This window comes from Drosophila arizonae, chromosome X (assembly GCF_054131065.1).
Source record: "Drosophila arizonae isolate 15081-1271.41 chromosome X, UAZ_ARI_1.0, whole genome shotgun sequence".
Taxonomy (NCBI): Eukaryota; Metazoa; Arthropoda; class Insecta; order Diptera; family Drosophilidae; genus Drosophila; species Drosophila arizonae.
This window is the reverse complement of record NC_142927.1, coordinates 27,905,339-27,919,271: the sequence shown is the minus strand read 5'-3', so window position 1 is coordinate 27,919,271 and position 13,933 is coordinate 27,905,339. Positions and strand designations below refer to the sequence as shown.

Below are 13,933 nucleotides of genomic sequence, written 5' to 3'. Positions count from 1 at the left end.
CACTAACCAGAGAACACATAGACCGGACAAGTAGTGTAAAGCGTTTTGCACACTTTTTTTCGGGAGTTATCTCCCAGACACTTCGTATTTGCTCGGCTCCTCACTTTTTGGGTTCGGGCTACGAAAAAATACGAAAGCACAATCATTTCGCTTCATGCGCTCGACCGAGATGGTCGACTGTTGAACAAAAGATCCCTCTGCGCTGAATGTTTCCCTTGCTCTCTCTCTCTCACGATGCTCTCTGCTCTCTCAAATATGTATATGTATGTATGCATGTGAGCACAAGCAGCGCTCACAAATTGAAATTTCTTCGCAGCGAGAGCCCATGCCTACCCTTATGTGTGAAGAGTATACCGAACTTTTCAAACCGTTTGCCATGCGTTTTCGTTATTATTTGTGGGAAGGGTATGAAAGCGTTGGTGCGCATAATGAAAATGTTTTCACGACGAGCATGCACACACACACTTACAGTATGCTACATGTACTATGAGCATTTGTATGCCTGTGTGCGAAGCTCTTGCTGCCTGTAGCATTTTAACTCCCAGCATTTGCATTTGGTCGATCTTATGAAGTGCTCACATACATATGTATGTATGTATGTATATACATTTGATTGTGTGTACGCATGGGAGGCGCTGCTCACAATTTTGGGATATAACTTGTAGAAGCATTTGTATGCCTGTGTGTGCCTTTACATGTGCGTGTGTATGCCTGGGAGATGAACATTGGCGTGTGCCTCCCTCAACTTAGAATGGTGTGAACGATTTTGGGTTTTATTTGAAGAGGCGCGCTTATGTTTAAGTACCTGATTTCACTCAATGATCGTGGGTTTGCCTATCAGAATGAATGTTTTTTAAAAATGTGGTACCTGATTAATCCCAGTGGGCAAAATGGGATGTGTTTTTTGAACCCTTGCACTTGTGCATACATATGCAGGTCAATTTGGCACCTTTTTAAAGATATGAATACAGGTAAACAGGTCAAATAGACCCTTTTTACAAAAATTGCATACCAAAATTGCATATCTTTATCTTTAAAAAGGTGCCAAATTGACCTGCATATGTATGCACAAGTGCAAGGGTTCAAAAAACACATCCCATTTTGCCCACTGGGATTAATCAGGTACCACATTTTTAAAAAACATTCATTCTGATAGGCAAACCCACGATCATTGAGTGAAATCAGGTACTTAAACATAAGCGCGCCTCTTCAAATAAAACCCAAAATCGTTCACACCATTCTAAGTTGAGGGAGGCACACGCCAATGTTCATCTCCCAGGCATACACACGCACATGTAAAGGCACACACAGGCATACAAATGCTTCTACAAGTTATATCCCAAAATTGTGAGCAGCGCCTCCCATGCGTACACACAATCAAATGTATATACATACATACATACATATGTATGTGAGCACTTCATAAGATCGACCAAATGCAAATGCTGGGAGTTAAAATGCTACAGGCAGCAAGAGCTTCGCACACAGGCATACAAATGCTCATAGTACATGTAGCATACTGTAAGTGTGTGTGTGCATGCTCGTCGTGAAAACATTTTCATTATGCGCACCAACGCTTTCATACCCTTCCCACAAATAATAACGAAAACGCATGGCAAACGGTTTGAAAAGTTCGGTATACTCTTCACACATAAGGGTAGGCATGGGCTCTCGCTGCGAAGAAATTTCAATTTGTGAGCGCTGCTTGTGCTCACATGCATACATACATATACATATTTGAGAGAGCAGAGAGCATCGTGAGAGAGAGAGAGCAAGGGAAACATTCAGCGCAGAGGGATCTTTTGTTCAACAGTCGACCATCTCGGTCGAGCGCATGAAGCGAAATGATTGTGCTTTCGTATTTTTTCGTAGCCCGAACCCAAAAAGTGAGGAGCCGAGCAAATACGAAGTGTCTGGGAGATAACTCCCGAAAAAAAGTGTGCAAAACGCTTTACACTACTTGTCCGGTCTATGTGTTCTCTGGTTAGTGATACATCAAACATTCAAACTGCCAAAAACAAAACCCCTATAATCAAAAAAAAAAAAAAAACAAAAAAAAAATAAAACAAAAAAAAAATAAACAAAAACTAAAGATGGTTCTTTACTTACTTACAATCCGCAAGGATTATATTAAGATGAAGATCGTTTTCAGAAACTCAATGCTAATTTGAAAACTGACTCGAATCGAGCCAACCTTTTCCTATTCACAACAAATAATTGCCAACTTAAATAATTGTTTCATAATATATCTTTTACAATGCTATTACTATTACATACATTTAATTTTTATTTAAAGTTCATAAATGCGCTGCTGTTTATATATTTTTTTTTTCGCGCACTAGCAATATTGACTATGGCAGCGCCGAAAACAATATGACCAGCCCTTGTGCACATCTTCAGCATATTTTTAGTATTTTTTTTTTGAGCTGGCAATAGTAGTGTGTTTCCCTCCGATATAAACCCTCAGTCACACCAAATAACAGATGTTACTCTCAGTGGAATTGTTGTCGTGTGCGCTTCGTTACGGATATTTCAAGTCTTATACCCCAAATACCTTTCTTATTGAAAAAAAAAAATAAAACATAATAATACTGAATTTTGCTACAACTTCAGAAAAGTTGATATACAATTTTTTTTTAAAGTTGACTAAAACAAAACAAAAAAAAAAAACTAATTGAATTGATAAGAGAAGTCTAATTAGACGCCGACTTGCAGCGCGCTAATCCAGCTCTTTCATACATACGTACATACACGTGTGTGTGTATAAGAGTGCATTGCACGTTTTAAGCTCTTAACTACGAGGGTGTCGAATAGGCATTTTGACATTATCTGCTATTAACGCCATAGCATCCGTGATCGTCAATATTTTTTGCAAGTTACTTAAATCAAAAGTGAATGGTTGAAAGCAAGAAACAAATATAAAAATCAAAAAGTATTTTTCAATTGCATTTTGTGTGCATTCTATTGCGAGCAAACCCACGCGTTGCAGAGAAAACACAGAACCACATATATACACACACAAGCAAACGCATTTACACTCACACAAAAATCCTCATACATACAGACGATTTTCAACGCCAAAAGCAAGTTGCCAAACAAACAAAAACAAAACAGGCTCCAGCAGTTGCAGGCGCGCCAACATCGTCGTCGACGTCGCTGCATTGAGCCCAACGTCGACGTTGTTATTGTTGTTGTCGCCGCGAGTGTGAGGACGCAAACGGACAGAGAACAAAAGGCAATCAAAAAGTACACACGCTGAGGTAAGTGAGAATTAAGTCCCATGTGGATATGTATGGAGTAATATTTAATTTATATTTTTTTGTTTATATGTATATATATATATATATATATATATATATATATATATATATATATATATATATATATATATATATATATATATATATATATATTATTATATAATTTGAGACAAACAAAAACCGGCTTTTACCGGCATTTACCGCGAAGCGAAAATGAATCCATAATAAATAAAATACTTGTACTATAGAAATGTATGTATATAAGTATACAGTTAAAGAGTATGCACACATATATGTATATATGCGCACATACATATATATTTGTAAGTTACATTGGCTGTTACATTAGTTATTGCATTTCCAATTGATGCAATATATTTAAATTTAAAATTAGATTTCGAATGTTGTATATGTATATGTATATGGCGTACGTGATAAATTCGACCGGCATTCACGCACACAATCAAACATACAGCTTCACAAATTGATGGGGTGGAGAGGGCGGCCCGAGAATACAACCATGCGCGCCAACTTGTTTTTCTTCTTCCTCTTCTCTTATGCTCGTTGAATTTGTATTCGGCAAACTTCCAGCTCATTCCATTTCCATGTGCGGGTCATCATTGGCGTTGCCACTGTTGCGAATTTCCTTTTGTATGTTGTTTATGTTCTTAATGTATGCTTGCATACAGAAATTCATACTTACATACATCTACATTACATAATGGAATGCAATTTTTAATTTTTTTTTATGAATTCAAATATACACACAAATATAGCTTCATACACATATATCTACATATTATTAATTTGAGAAACCATAATGTAAACAAATACAATCGTCGTGGCTAGTGTGTACTTATTTTTATAGATGTTACTGTTTTTAGTGAAGCATACTTACCTACGTTAGTTATGCTGCTATTCCTGCTCTTGCGGCTGCTGCTGTATTCGCTTCTGCAGCAGTTGTCTTCATTTTTTGCGACGCAATTTCGGCAAGGCGTCGTTTTATGCTCTTTGCAGAGAATTTCGAAAACAATTACAAGCACGCACGAAAACAACAATAATGTGTGTATGTACATATATTTATGTATGTGTTTATGTTTATATATCTACATACGCATTTATGTATTTATTTTAAAAACATTGCCAAATTTTGAAATGGGCACTCCTGCTGAATTGCAACGGTGGTTGGTTTTTGTTTTGGGTGTGCTTGCAGAGGGGGCACAACAAGTGCGAAACGGAGGCAAGAACAACAACGCAGTGCGGCAATAACATAGAAAGTTTGTAAGAGGGGAATCATTTTCAAGGTTAAACCGGGCAAAACAAACATCAAACCGGTTACAGCATATAAAACCATGTGTGTGTGTGTGTGTGTGTGCTTTTATGTATTGAAGAGAAGGAACATGCGACGCAATAGCATAGGATTTATTATATATGTATGTAATACACATGTATTTAAAACTCACGTTAATGTACATATACGTACATATGTACTTCTTTTCACTGCCTATCTATGTGCAGTTTTACAAAACAATACAATAACAAAATTAAAAGAAACGGTGCTGTTCTCTACGTACGTACATACGTTTATATCCAAACACAACATACATACATATGTCGATTTATTGACATATCTCTGTTAGTACACATATCCAATACTCTGTGCACAGACAAGCCCCGCACATATCGATAAATGTGTCTGTGACAAACTTCGTTTAAAGTTCACTTATTGAGAGCAACAGAGATGGCAATAATGTTAGTCAATTGTGAGGGTTGAAAAGCTAACGGCGACGTTTATGCTTGCTGTATTTGTGACCTTGAAATTGTCCAGGCTGCCAGTGAGAGTTTGATATGCGTATCTCACATATCTACATATGAACATATGTACATATACGTATATATTTACATATCCATTCAAACATATTGGTCGTAAGATAATATATATATATGTATATATAATATAATAAATACATTGCTCGTGAGCACCAAATATACATACATATGTATGTACATACATATATGCTTCTCGGACTTTAGGTATACAAAGTATGAATGCAAATAATTATGAATATAAACATTGTCATACACAGTCTACGCTTACATACATTGTGTGTACATATTTATGTATGTATACGAACACAAGTATGTTCGTATTTGCCTCGCACAATCATTTTGGCAGTCTCTTTGCAATAAATCACGGCACTTGCATGCGAATGTAACAACAAAAAGAAACACAACAAAAACAAATAACTCTGTACATAAATGCCAATATTGTTTATTTATAGTTTTTAAGCGACGGCCGCCGTATCGCTATTGCTGTCTTTTTCTAGTCTAGTCAGCCGCCTGTTGTGCTTGTTCGGGTGTGTGAGTGATCACAACAATGTACATATGTATGTAGTTTAGTACGTAGACATATGTATGGATAGATGGCGCAAGACTTTGGGGCGACTTTACATGCATTGTCCACGTAAAGAATCGCTTTTTATGAATTATTTGCATATGCATGTAAACATATAGGGATGTTATTCATTGGGATTTGTTTCCTTCAGATTTAATCATTTTATTGAATTTATAATCCATTTACATTGCAATATTATCGGTAGGGGGAAAATAATGGAAATGTATTTGGGCTATACATATATCTCCAGTATTGCATAATTCTTTTCATTGTCAACAATTATTTAAATATAACGTAAATGTATTACAAAGAAAATAAAAATCTACTAAGTTGACGTTCACTAATATCTCACTCTTGTTATATTATTTCCTTGTGTTTTATAGCAACCAATTAAATCAAGAGCAAGCAAACTTAACAAGGAGCACGAGAAAAGTGTAGCACCTGGTCACACGGTACAATTAACAAACTAGAGATTGAGAAAGAGTGAGCGATACATATACATAAAGAAACTGTGTTTCTTGCTCTAACTGTTGTTGTGCATTCCAAGAAGAAACAGCAGCGAGAAAAATCCCGAGAGAGAGGGAAAGGCAAAGGAGAGAGAGAGTGTGAGTGTATTCAAAGCAGGATCAAAGCGGATAGTATATAAAGAAAGTGAGAGATCGGAAAACAGCAGAATGGAACTGGAGTCGAACACCAACCAGAAAGCTAACGGCGACGTTGCCAGCAATGGCGGCTCCGACTCAAAGGAGAGCTCCGTGGAGCGGGAACTGAATGGCGAGATTGAGGCGGTAGAGCTGAACGGCGGGCCCTCGAATGGGCACAATCACATCAAGAAGCCCTTGCCCGTGGGTGACGGCCATGATGGCCGCATCAAGCGAAAGGCCAAGCGCCTCATCCAAAGACAGAACAGCGGTAGTGGTAGTGGCAGCGGTACATCTGCCACATCCCTAACCAATGGCGTCGCTACTGCTGGAGGCGGGGTTCTTCCGAGCATCGCCAGTACCACGGTGTCGTCGCTGGCCAACGGCATCTTGCCATCCGGCACAGGCTATGTGGTGCCGCATCGGCGCTGGAAGAATAGCCGAAGATCCCGTAATTTGACACGTGGGCGGGGCCTGCCCAAGAAAGGCGGCGCCGGCGGCAAAGGGGTCTGGGGATTGCCCGGATCGGAGGCGCTGGCCGAGGTGTACGAAGATGAGAATGATCCCAACTATGACAGCGAGGTCAACGATCGGAATGTGGAGCTACGCGAGGTCATCACCGAAATCACGCCCGAAGAATTCTTCAAGCTCGCCGAGCCGATCGTGCTCGAGTACTACGAGCATGGGGACACCCACGAGGTGGCTGTCAGCTTTGACGAGATCTTGCAGAGCCCACTGCGAGAATACATCACCAGCATCCTGGTCGAGATTGCGATGGACCACAAGGACTCGCAGCGGGAGATGACCTCGGTGTTAATCTCAGATCTCTATGGCCGCGTCATCACCGGCAAGGACATCGAGAAGGGCTTCAACATGGTGCTAGCCAATCTGCCCGATCTCATACTGGACACACCCGAGGCACCAGTCATGCTGGGCAACTTCATGGCCAGAGCCATAGCCGACGACTGCATGCCGCCGAAGTTCGTCAGTCGACCTGAGGAGCACCAGCAGATGAACGAGTACGCCGAGCAGGCGCTGCGCCGGGCCGATGCGTTGCTCCACAAGCAGGTGTGGGCCCATCTGGACAACGTCTGGGGCATGGGCGGACCCCTGCGGCCAGTGAAAACCATCACAAAACAGATGACCCTCTTGCTCAAGGAGTATCTGTCCTCCCGCGACGTGGCCGAGGCGCAGCGCTGTCTGCGCGCCCTCGAGGTGCCCCACTACCATCATGAGCTCGTCTATGAGGCCGTCGTGATGACACTCGAATCCTTAAGCCAGACCACCGAGGAAGCCATGTGTGAGCTACTCAAGTCGCTCGATCTAACGTGTCTGGTTCTACCAGCTGGCATGGAGCAGGTCAGTAAATCGTTCCATATCTATTTCCACCGCCTGTTTTAAAACTAGAGCAACCAAAAGCAAAACAAAACAAAACAAATTAAATTTAGAATAGATTAGATTTAGTGAAATACAAAAACAAAATGCAGCCGTTAATCGTCACGCTGTGACCTCTTTGGAAAAATACCAAAAAATAAATTAAAATATATAGTATGGTATAAATAGATATAGCAGAAGCTGGGGGAACAGTGATGCGAAATGTTTTTCAAATTAAAAAAATAAGAATTTGTAAATGTAAAAATGTTGAGGAAACAGAACTAAGGAACATTTTTTAGGATATGGGAAACATCGATCAAACCAATAGAACATATCGGGCAAATAGAAGCAAAGACAATAATTAAAAGTATAGAAAATAGAAGAACAAAAAGAAGGAAAATAATATTTTAAAATACGAACAAATGATTAAAATATAGAAAATATCGGGCAAACATAAAGTTAAAAATTTTAAAATATAGAACATTTTAGGTAAAACAGAAGCAAAGCTAATGTTTTAAAAAGTGTAATAAATAACGAACACAAAGAGAGAGAAGCATTGATCGAGGCGCAGCCAGCTTAATGCGTAATCAAACCATCTAGTGTTGCCAGATTATTTAGATTGTGAGTGCACGATATCTAGAAATAAACCAAACTAGACTAGACAGTGTCTAGTATTACCGGTGAAAATAAACTTTAATTTCTGCCTGATACGAGCACGCACATGTCTGTACATGACATAGATATGACTAGTACATCTGTATGCACTTATTATATCAATGTTTATATTCGTTTGATTGGTTTTGATTGCAGGGCTTCATGCGCGTCTTTGATGACATGGCGGATATTGTGCTGGACGTGCCATTGGCGTATATAATACTCGATCGATTTGTAGAACGATGCAATCGTGCCGGCTTCCTAACCGACAAGATTATCAACAATGTGCCATCGCGGTAAGTGTGGGTGTGCTAAACACTAAACATCCCATCCCCACGCCCCCTTTTAAGTAGTATGAATGATCGGCATGCCAATATACTTATTCGTTCATTGTGTGTGTGTTTGTGTGCAAGCAGGGCCCGTTGTTCGGGCCCACCTGTAAGCCACGGCAAGAACAGCAACAACAACGTTTAGCAGCCGTCAGCCCAATAAAGCAAAAACAACAAAAATAAAAACAAAAACAATTTACTTTACGTAATCTTGTCAGTCAGAGGCGGCTCCCCCGTCAACAATATATAGCCCATTATTTAGTCTTGCTGTTTTTATTATTGTTCTCAGCTTTGTATACATACATATACATATGTCTGTATATAAAAGAAATACACATGTATACATACATACATATATACATAGCTATATGCATGGATACGTATGTATATGTAGAATGCACATACATATGTGTACAAATACATGTATGTATGAATGTGGACACCCCATCAACTTGTTTTTGATTTTGTGTTTTTTTTTTTTTTTTTTGCCGGCATTTTGCGGCTCCCCTTCTTGACTTGTTGTTTGTTATTTTGTGTGTCGCCCGTTGCGTCGTTCTTAGCTGTTGTTTTTCTTCTCCTTTTGCTTTTGACTCATTTTCTCAATTTTGTGCTGCGTGTGAGTAAGTATGTGTGCCGTCTGTCGCTCTCTCTCACTTTACATGTGTGTATGTGTGTGTTTGTTTATGATATTTCTATTGCGCAGTTTGATTTTTGCAAGGCAACATTGGCTCTGCTGGCGTCGACAGCGTCAGCCTCTACGTTAGGTTGGGGCAGTCACAGGCGTTGTTTGAGGGGCCGGTTTATCAGCGCCGGTTAGTTATTATTTCAAAGTATATATGTAAATACATATATATACATATTTGTACATACAAACATCAGCTTACGTATACTCTTTAAGAAAAACATATGTATGTACATACATATGTATGTGTGTATGTTTATTTTATCAGATTTTGCGGCCAAACAGGTATAAAAAAGTTTTATTTTTATTGATTTTGTTTTGGTTAGCGGAAAAATTAAAACTAAATATATTTTTACATACATATGTATGTATTTATTTTATATGTTTGTTTATGTGTTTGGAATTATTATCTACATACATACATATGTACATATATATATTTCAATATTCTGCGAAAAAATATCGAAAGCTCTTATTTCAATTTTTTCTTATTAACACACTTTTTAATCTAAATACTGAACATGATATACATAAACCGACATGCACATTGTATATGTCAGATGATCACCGCAATAGAGTAAACAGTAGTCATACTGGGAAAAAAAATAGAATATTAGATAAGTAGTTTCTATTTACTATTGACTTCTAAGATATGAAGCTGATTTCGTTATTTGTTTGCCACGCAACTTGCATTATTTATTTATTAACTCGTGTGACTCGTTTTCAATTTATTTAGAATTTTTCAGTCAAACATTGTGCGTGTGTGTGGAGAGAGGGAGAGCGAGATAGTGTTTATATCGATAATGCGTATCGATTGCGTGGCGCTGGTCACACTTACACACACTACTAGAACATAACAAAGTTGGCATTGATATCACAAATAGTTGTTATAGTTGCTGTGATAGTTAGGGTAGGGTGGTGATGGTGGATTTTGTTGGTGGTGCAACAACCTGCATGTGGCTCAAGATCGTGAGTCCCATGGAGAAGGTAAAAATGGCGGCTAAGCGACTGGGACTGCGACTGCTTCTGCCTTGACTATAGCCGTAGTCGTAGTTGTAGCCGTTGCCAGTGCAGTTGCAGTCGCCGCTGTTATCGACCTGCTCTGCCACACCCACAAAACAAAAGCAGCACAACAACAGCAACAATATGAACAAGCTAGTAGGCAGTTGTTGTTGTCGTTGTCGTTGCTGCTGCTGTAAGCTTAGCTGCCGTCGTTGCAGTTGTTGGAACTGCATTTTGCATTCGCCTTGGCTGCGGCTGTTGCTCTTTGGCACTTAACATAGCCACAATGAAAAAAGCACCAACTACTATGACAGAAGCATTTACATTGCACACACACACACGCTCACACACTTGAGCGCTACTGTGACAACGTGTCCCTCAATACCCTATAAACGATGTGCTGTATGGTGTATGCTGTGCTCGTATATGTAGTATGATTATTATTATTATATCTATTATGTGCAAACAGAGTATTGGACAGCCAGGCACATAACCCTAGTGCTTTCATTTGTCGTTTCTTCTATCTGTCGCACTATCGCTCGCATGAGCTAACAATAATTTGCTGCCTATACTCCATAGTTGATCGCCCCCAGTCTCCAAATTGTGCTTGCTTCACATTACATATATTCGCATACACATACATACATATTCATGCAACAGAAATAGAGCTTTCAAGTTGATGTAGGTTAAAATTTGATACTGGCCTGTTCGGCACTTCAGATAAACCAGCGAAACTAGTTTCTAGTTGTGTAGTGCAATCTGCGCACCTCACCTCCTCCTCACCCACACATACAGACACACACACACATGCACAGGCTAGTCGTAACACAGCTGTTTTGTCGCTGCAGTTTTTCGTTCAGAGAGGAGTAAAAAGGGTCAACGGTTGAATAAACTCTGCTGCAAATTCATTCGAGTAACGCGTCGAGATTTGTTGTTGGGGCTTTTTTAGGACATTTTCGTTGTTGTTTTTGTAGTTTGATCTCACTTGCCAAATTCGCAAAATGTATTTTCGTAATGTGATTGTGGTATTTTTTGTTGTAATTGTTTTTGGCATTGCATAATGAGTGATGTGCGTTGTTTTTATGGTTTTGCACGGAATATTTTATGCACAAGTGTGCTTAAAAAGCGAATAATGCAAATCAGAATATTATTTTGTTGCCTATAAAACTAAAATTTGTAAATGCTTAAAAAGGAAGGATGAATGCATTCGATATATTGATTTGATATATTGATTTGAATTTTTGAAGTCTGAAAAGGCAATTCAATAGTACTTTTAGTATTTTTGGTCTGCATCAATTGATTTTAATCTCTGTTCTGATTACAGTGGACGCAAACGATTTGTCTCTGAAGGCGACGGCGGACACGTTAAGCCGGCAACTTTGCCTATGCACGACTAAATAGCAAGGATCGAATGACTTCAATTTGGGGCAGTGGGAGCCGCAGCCGAAGCAGCATACAACAATAACAAAAAAATTATGAAAGAAAAAAGATCAATATCACAAAACAAAATACCGTTAAACGCAAGCAACAACAACAGCAACAGCTTAACACACAAAACCGAAGAGATGAAGATAGAATGATAGCAGGAGGGAGAGGAGAGAGAGAGCGAAAGAGTATACAAAGAAAAAGTTGTTTCTCTTGTTGTTGTTGCACATGGAATAATAAAATGAGAACATAAAATAAAAATAAAACTAAAAAAGTAACTACAAATAACAATCAATCGGAAATTGATCTCCGTTTAAACTATATGAGTAATATATACATATGCATGCATACATATATACACATATATATATATATCTACCTATAAACAAAATTATTTTAAAAATATTTGTAAAATAACAATGCAACAAAAAAGAATATGGAAACAACGACAACAACGGAAACAGCAATAAACACTACATACAAACACTTAACACACACTCACAGGCCTATAGACAGACACCAAACTTTCGAAGAGCGAGTGCAGAAAAGCAAGAGATAGAGAGAGAGAAAGAAAGAGTGCGCGCGAAAAAAGCTGATGAGAGCAATTTTCGTCGCTGCCGCAGCTGCAGGCTGCAGGCTGCAGCAGTAAATGGAACTGCAAACTTATTTACTTATACGAAACTGTTATACACACACAAATACACATGAACACAATCACAAACTGAAACACAGACACAGAGACACCGTTATTATTACTAGACATTTAACACACAACTAAAATTTATTAGAATATACAACTAAGTTTAAGAGAAATCCATGCAAGCAAACAAAAATGAAAAGTTACAGATTATATTACGATAATTGTGTTATGTTTAAGTTTTCATGCGACAGAAAAGAGAAGAAAGCAGCTAACGCAAACAAATGAATGCATTATTCACATATTCACAGATATACTTAATATTTATGTTTGGCCCCTAGAAAACATTTCAAATATGTGTATATTTAAAATCCGGCACATCGATTTCAATTCCAGATTTGTTAAATCTCTTTTAACTTTGTGTTACAAAATTTGCGGTTAGTTTTATTTTTGATTGTATTTTACATTTTACACGTTGCAACCACACACACATTTATAAACACATACACACACAATCCATTTTTACCATTGGAGCAATAATACAAATTGCAAGAGCAGTTTCTTACTTTTAAGCATAAAAAACAAAACAACAAATATTCGGTCTTGTTGCGAGAGAAGACTCAGCCCTACAAATTATCTACTTATTATAATTATAAACATAAACGACTACACAATTTTTTCTTCTTTGTAATGCTCGCATACACTTTGAATAAATACATACAGTCTGTCAAGAAACACTTTACACAGTGGAAAAAAACTCAATTTTTTTACTTTATGTGCAAAAATAAAGAATTTTTGTTTAATTTGGCTAATTTTTTTTAATGGTTAACTGTTTAATAGATATTTTTAAATTAAATTATAAAAAACAGAAACAAAAACAATAAGGGTATAACTTAAAAAACAACAAAAACTTAGATTACTCATATTTGACACTGTCAAGAAACTCTTTACACATTTCATACATATTGTACTAAATTTAAAATGTAATACTAATTATAGCTAATTTTAAAAAACTTAATATTTAGTATGGCCCCCTTTAGCATTATGTACATCTTGGAGTCTTCTTTTCATCGAGTTAACCAAGTTTTGGATATATTCCAGGGGTATCTTCTGCCACTCCTCCATTACAAAAGCTTTTAGCTGTCCACGGTTGGTTGGATTCCTTTTTCCAACCTTTTTCTTTAAATAGGACCATGCATGTTCTATTGGGTTGAGATCTGGGCTTTGGGGTGGTGTATCCAAGACCTTTCCACAGTTGTAAAGGAGCCAATTTCGTACATTATACTCCTTATGTTTAGGATCGTTGTCCTGGTAAAATTTAAAAGTTGGCCTATTTTCAGTTATAAAGCCAAATTTGGTTGCACTTTGGCGTAAATTTGCCTTCAAAATTTGAAGATATTGCTCGGCATTCATAGTGTTTTCAATGAATACCAGTTCACCGACTCCTTGGCTGGATATGCAGCCCCAAACCATAACCGACAGTTTTCCAAATTTAACAGTTGGAATGATATTCGCTTTATCGTAAGCTGTACCC

The 13,933-nt window shown here is 38.1% G+C and overlaps 1 protein-coding gene and 1 long non-coding RNA gene across 3 annotated transcripts; one reads left to right on the top strand and one right to left on the bottom strand.

Annotated features, from left to right (window-relative positions):
- The first annotated feature begins 2,475 nt into the window (after positions 1 to 2,475).
- On the top strand, positions 2,476 to 13,202 carry Pdcd4 (Programmed cell death 4). 2 transcript variants are annotated; one of them, XM_089475606.1, is made up of 5 exons: positions 2,476 to 3,260; positions 6,039 to 6,138; positions 6,203 to 7,655; positions 8,481 to 8,620; positions 11,662 to 13,202. In XM_089475606.1, exons 3-5 carry the CDS (start codon positions 6,330 to 6,332, stop codon positions 11,732 to 11,734), a joined length of 1,539 nt encoding a protein of 512 aa, XP_089331732.1. In that variant the 5' UTR covers positions 2,476 to 3,260; positions 6,039 to 6,138; positions 6,203 to 6,329; the 3' UTR covers positions 11,735 to 13,202. The 2 variants fall into 2 exon arrangements, with proteins under 2 accessions (XP_089331732.1, XP_017872195.1); XM_018016706.2 differs by having other exon boundaries at positions 6,039 to 7,655.
- Positions 3,355 to 5,271, bottom strand: LOC149268089 (uncharacterized). Its single transcript, XR_016271269.1, has 2 exons — positions 4,159 to 5,271; positions 3,355 to 3,969 (listed from the first exon to the last, which is right to left on the bottom strand). It is a non-coding gene; the product is annotated as an uncharacterized LOC149268089 (long non-coding RNA).
- Positions 13,203 to 13,933: the final 731 nt, after the last annotated feature.

What these genes read in the sequence shown, in the direction of transcription:
- Pdcd4 (XM_089475606.1), top strand. Translation starts at nt 6,330, where the DNA reads ATGGAACTGGAGTCGAACACCAACCAGAAAGCTAACGGCGACGTTGCC. An exon ending in TACCAGCTGGCATGGAGCAG is followed by an intron (nt 7,656 to 8,480) that starts GTCAGTAAATCG and finishes TTTTGATTGCAG; the next exon opens with GGCTTCATGCGCGTCTTTGA. An exon ending in ATCAACAATGTGCCATCGCG is followed by an intron (nt 8,621 to 11,661) that starts GTAAGTGTGGGT and finishes TTCTGATTACAG; the next exon opens with TGGACGCAAACGATTTGTCT.